The sequence below is a fragment of the Cololabis saira genome, chromosome 5 (genome assembly GCF_033807715.1).
Source record: "Cololabis saira isolate AMF1-May2022 chromosome 5, fColSai1.1, whole genome shotgun sequence".
Classification (NCBI taxonomy): Eukaryota; Metazoa; Chordata; class Actinopteri; order Beloniformes; family Belonidae; genus Cololabis; species Cololabis saira.
Genome location: NC_084591.1, coordinates 15,995,090 through 16,001,089, shown reverse-complemented (window position 1 = coordinate 16,001,089; position 6,000 = coordinate 15,995,090). Strand labels below are relative to the sequence as shown.

The 6,000-nt window shown below is 41.6% G+C and overlaps 1 protein-coding gene across 1 annotated transcript in view; it reads left to right on the top strand.

Moving 5' to 3' along the window:
- LOC133443809 (A disintegrin and metalloproteinase with thrombospondin motifs 20) overlaps positions 1-6,000 on the top strand; it is a 133,130-nt gene that overhangs the window by 85,147 nt on the left and 41,983 nt on the right. The window contains exon 25 of the mRNA XM_061721073.1: positions 3,475-3,639. Coding sequence (XP_061577057.1) covers positions 3,475-3,639 — 165 coding nt within the window. The remainder of the gene's footprint in view (positions 1-3,474; positions 3,640-6,000) is intronic.

Here is a 6,000-nt window from a genome sequence, read left to right as displayed (position 1 = left end):
TTGGAGTCCAGGTTGTATCTCCTGAGGACTCTCAGGAAGTGCAGCCGCTGCTGAGGCTTTTTTGGTGATGGCGGTGACGTTCTCAGACCAGGAGATGCTGTCGGAGATGAGGAGGCCAAGAAACCGGAAGGAGTGGACCCTTTCCACTCTCTGGCCGTTGATGTAGAGGGGGGCTGGGTCGGTGTTCTGTTTCCGGAAGTTGACAATGACTGCGTTTACATGCACTCAATAACCCTTTTAAAACCCGAATATTGGCAATAACCCGGTTTTGCACGGCCATGTAAACACCAATAACCCCTTTGAATAACCCGAATTTGCTCATATTCCGGTTTTTAAAAACCTGAATATGACCCCTGGGTTACTCCTTTTAAAACCCGAATATTCGCTCATGTAAACGCCAAACGGAATATCCCGATCAAACGGAACAGGAATTTGTTTTCTGCGCATGCTCTGTTCGCAAGGAATCCTGGTCTTTTGAGTCCAGGACGTAGTTATAAAACACGGCGAAACGCAAGACCACGCCACACTTTTGGAGTGAGGAGGAGACTAATCACTTCATAAATGTAATAAAGGATATGAACATTTTGGCATTTGTAGACGGTAGAAAGTACGGGGATAGCGAGATTTACAAGAAGGTGAGCGAAAAGTCGCGCGAAGCAGCATTTGTTTTGAATTTGGATACAGGAAGAGGAAGCGGAAATGACGCTAATTGCGTCATCACGTTCTCCGCGCGTCGCTGTTTTGATCGGGATATCCCGAATGATTAATTACCATGTATACAGGGATAACCCTGTTTGCTCACGCATGTAAAAAGGAATATTCCGAATGTTTCAGTAACCGGAATATTAGCAATAACCCGAATTTTGACTGCATGTAAACGTAGTCAATGATCTCCTTGGTTTTTCCGGTGTTCAGAGTGAGGTTGTTCTCTGAGCACCAGGCTGTCAACTTCAGGACCTCCTCTCTGTAGGCTCCTCGTCCCCCTTTGAGATGAGTCCGACCACCGTAGTGTCGTCAGCAAACTTCACTATGAGGTTGTTGTTATGGGTCGGACTGCAGCCATTGGTATACAGGCTGATGTGCATGTGCCTGTACATGGCAAGATGCACGTGAGTGGTACTTGACTGCCAGCGATACATAACAGTGTAAACAAGAGGAGCTATTTTATATTTGTGTGTGTGTGCATGTGTGTGTGTGTGTGTGTGTGTGTGTGTGTGTGTGTGTGTGTGTGTGTGTGTGTGTGTGTGTGTGTGTGTAATGGTGATGAAGTCAGGAGTAGGGCTCTCCCTTCTGCTCTGTGACTGTCAGTCCATCAGGGTGACGACCTGTGAGAAGAAACTGTTGGGATGCGTGGTTGTTTGTGTGCACGGCGCTCTGTAGCGTTTACCAGAGAGAAGTGTAAACAGTTTATGTCTCAGATCGGAGGGGTCTTCGGTGACGTTACCTGCCCCGTTCTTGACCTTGGGTGGGTTCAGGTCCTGGATGGAAGGCCCTTTGTCGTCAAAGCCTGAAAACATCAAAACACAACCGCAATTGAAGCATTTTGAAGCCGACTCTTCTCCGATGAAATACCGACGTGCAAGCTAAAGCTAAAAACTTTGCTGCGATTGGGGCTGTTTAAAAGTACAGTGATCACTCAGGGAAAAGTCAGACCACACAGAATGCCTTGAATGTTTCCCACAGCCTCCTAATGCATCGTAAGGAAACCCTGAACTCCTGCAACGCTGCTGTTTTCTCTCTGTTGCTGAGCGAGTTGAGTGGAAGCAGGAGGTGACACTGTAGAAGTAGAGAAACCTCCCTCTGGGAATGCTGGCAATGTTTGTCCTCAAAGTCACTGGATTTGTTGCTAGTCACCTTAAAAATATCAATAATTTTGAGGGGATTTGAAGAAGCATTAAATATAGAGTCAACTGTAACTGTTGACAAGTTAAAGAGGACGGGGCCAGTCTGTCATGTTTCAACTCCGTATGTCAGCAATGATCTATAGATTTTCAAGATCCTTTATAAGAATAAAGGAACTTTATGACATTTCCAACACATTAAATGTTGATTTTCAATGAAAGAATTAGTGAAAATGTCCATCCTATGTTGTTGGTTTTTTGTTGTTTACAGCTATAAAAACACGTCCAAGTGTTTATTACCGGATTGACTTTAATTTTAGCCAAGTGGAGGAGTAAAGCATCTAAAGCATGCAAGTGGCAGACCCAGGATCACCTCAAGAAGAAAACACAAACTTAAAGAAGTTTTAGGCAGAATCTAGACAAGGAGAAAAAAGGTCCTCCTGCTAGCCGAGCAAAAGCATGTACCGGTAGTCTTGTTCACACGAGCACACAGAAGCAGCCTGGCCAGGTGTTACCCTCATTTACGTGGAAAATGAAGGTATCTTTGTCTTACAACTGCAAACATCTCTACCTCTGAAATCCAGGCTCATGTAGGGATCAAATCTGAGTCCAAATACACACGTCATTAATGCAATAAAATTTTGAATTTGAGGAAATATGTACGGCAGCGCTGATTTCTGCTTGGCTTGTAGCGAGACAGGGTGGAGTTAAAAATCATCTTTTTTTTAGACTTTTACAAAAAATACAAAATGAACTGGCTCTTTGAGCTTTAATATACCTTTGCACCATAAAGTAAGACAAAATAACACTTTAATTTTTTAAACATCACATTTTGGTAATGACTCTTTAGGCTAATAAAAAACATTTTATACTCACTTCATATGACTGTAAGAGAGAGTTGTTTCTGTTTAGAGTGGACTAAAAGGCTGAACCATAACTAGAATGAATGCTTAAAAAAGAGGAAATTGAACCAGAATATTTTGAAATTTTTATTTGATATTATTATTTTATATTGATGATGTTGTATGTATGCGTGATAATAGAACGTATCTACATTCAAGATGTTGCATCAAGATATGTTTTGCTCGGTTTTGAAGAAAAAAAACCCTGAAAATTCCTTTCAACATATTACACATGCTCCATATTTATAAAAAAAACAACAACAACAAAACACAACTGTCCTGCATCTCTGAGTTAGCAGTAAAAAACAACTAAAAAAAAACAACACAAGAAAGCATCTTGATATTTTCAACAAAAGTGGCTGGAAACTGCCCACGTTTCACATAATTTGTTCCAATTGTGGCCCTTTGATTATTTTGACGATGAGAATGTGACTCTGTGGGAAAAAAGCACCCGCCCTCGTCATAAAAGCTGCCTTGTAGTGATTCGGCTGTAGCTGGTTCATGCTGTGGCTCTTTAGATCTAAAATGCTCGGTAGTAAATGTCGTGTCACCAGTATCACGCAGGGCTGTAAATTTGCAAACATTTGTACGAATATAAAACCAGGCAATTTTTCTTCTTGAAGAGCCACACAACACATTCTGATCATTACCACAGCGTCACTGTTCAAGCACCAAATGGGAGAAGCGTTTTAAAATCCCATGTGAAATGGTTGGTTTCTTTTGTCCGCTAGTGCTCGGTGACCTGTGGCAAGGGCAAGCAGGCGCGGTACGTGAGCTGCAGAGACGCCCAGGGAGGAGTAGCTGACGACTCCTACTGCGCCCACCTGCTCCGTCCTCCGGAGTTCTCCACCTGCTTCAGCCCGTGCGGCCAATGGCACGCCAGAGAGTGGTCTGCTGTGAGTAAAACCTCCAAATGTACACAATTAATACAGATATTTTCCAAGTTATCAAGTACTTTGTTTTTCCAACAAAACGGAGAACTACGCTCAGACTCCGGGACTGCGGATGATCATGGAAAATGATGTCTTGATCTTTGTTTCTCGTACAAAACAAATCTTAATAATGTTACCAAAAGAACCAGAGGTGGAGCTGAGCCAGTGATGATTTACAATAATTGCGTGATTCCTAATGGTGCATTCATGTGAAATTGTCTTTCTGGTCTAAAAAAGCGTTGATTCATTTCTTTGAGAAATGTTCAGTCATTAAATATATGTGACATGAAGGTGATTTCCAGTGAGGCTTCACATGTTCTTGCTTAGCATTTTGAAGCAGTTTATGGGAAAATAAATGAGAACAACACTCCACAAGCATGGGGCTAATTTGGAGCTTGGAAAATCTACAAAAATCTTATCAGCAAATGAAGTGGAAATAATTCAAGGCAATGACATCTAGTGGAATGGACCAACCTCAGCTGTAAATTCAGACTAAAAGACACTGAACATGGAATTCATGTTTGTCAAGCTGTTGTGATGCTTTTTGCCTTGAGAAACATATTGTCTTGATTTGTTTCCACTTGTTTTCTTAGATAATGTGGAACATGAATGAAATTGATATATTTTTCATTAAAGTAAATCATCGGGATTTGACACGCAGAGTGGCGTATGAAAATTTGTGACCACCTAGAACGTTTTGTATATTTCTTTTTTTTTTTTTAATATTTGTATCCCCGGATTTTTTCCCCTTTTTATCACCCAGGGCTCCTATCTAAGTTTTATATTTCTTTTTAAAGACCTTAAAATATTATCTGAACTTCAGACAACTCTTGGAGGCAGATAAAGACCACCTTATGAGCAATCAGACGCACCAGTGACGCATTATCTTCGTTTATTTAATTTCTACGTGAATGATCCAATACCACATCTGTAAGAAGCAGATGATTTTGAGTTCAGTTGAATTTGATATGAATAAAACTAGTATTTTTAATGAGTGGGACGACAATGAAGTGAGAGTGGGCATCCTTGTTTTACCTTGCAGCCTAGTATTATAGTGCATGATGGTAAGGACAAAGAAGACACCTGAGGACCAGAGTCAGGATTCATGTCCATGCTAGACAGATGATGTACAAGTGGAGGTCATTCAAAGACGTTGGTACCGTCTCCAGGAGTGACTGAGCAACACAGATCACTTCTGGAGCAAGGCTTATTAGTAGTAAAGGTTTACAGGCCCTGGTGCATTCAACGGTGATGTTGTATATAGCAGGACTACAAATAAAAGCAGTGGTCATTCAATAATTGTTTATTCAAGAGCTTCTGCTTTTTAGAAGGAATTATTTGATTCTGATGTAACAACAACGAGATGCTTTGTGTGAAACAAGGTGGTGGTAGTGTAATGATTTGGGCCAGCAATGCTAAGAAGTACTTCTAACAAAAGTCAGGTGTCCAACAGCAGTAGTCCGGGGTATTGTGTACAGAGCTTCAGACATCCCACGTTACTATCAGGAATGGCGCCACAACAAGAAATGGGGAAACATATACAAGTGGCTGAAATTTTCTTGCATTGGGTTAAATACTTCAGTGTGGCTTTGAAAAGCTGCTGGATGGTGGGAGGTGGTGTGGACTTAATACTGATGAGGTCAGCTGTAGGCAGGACATGGATTTGCTTTGCTGCCTCGATGTCCCACTTCAAATACGAGTCGTCTCTTCTGATTCATGCAAAAAGAAATGCAGCAACCATTTCAACTCCTTCAACGTCCGAATGTTATTCTCCTAGTTTTTTTTTTTCGTACTCGCCATCTTCTTCTTTTCTTCATGAACACTTGAAAAATCAAAAGTGATGCGCCAACACAATAAGGTTATAGGAAGTGGTAGATTGCTACGTTAGTTGATCCCACCAGGTCCGTCACTGAAAATGGAGACATGATGCCTCGAAGGACCAGTGAGGAGTCAGTCCCATTACAATTCCAGCCTGTAAGGTCTTAGGGACTGAATCCCTGGCTAAAGAGTGATTATAGCAGGATAAAGTTCAGCTATTGCAGCGGCCAAGTAAAGCCTGTCCTTAAGCTAATAGAAATGTTTACTCAAAACAGTTACCGTATTTTCCGCACTATAAGGCGCACCTAAAAGCCTTTCATTTTCTCAAAAACCGGCAGTGTGCCTTATAATGCAGTGCACCTTATATATGATCATTACGGTAATTTCTGTTACTGTAGTCAGGGGGATTGTGGGTAATGTAGTCAGGGGGATTGTGGGTAATGACGTCAGGGGGATTGTGGGTAATGTAGTTTGTGTCGTCGAAGTAACGGCGCTAAAAACGTCAGG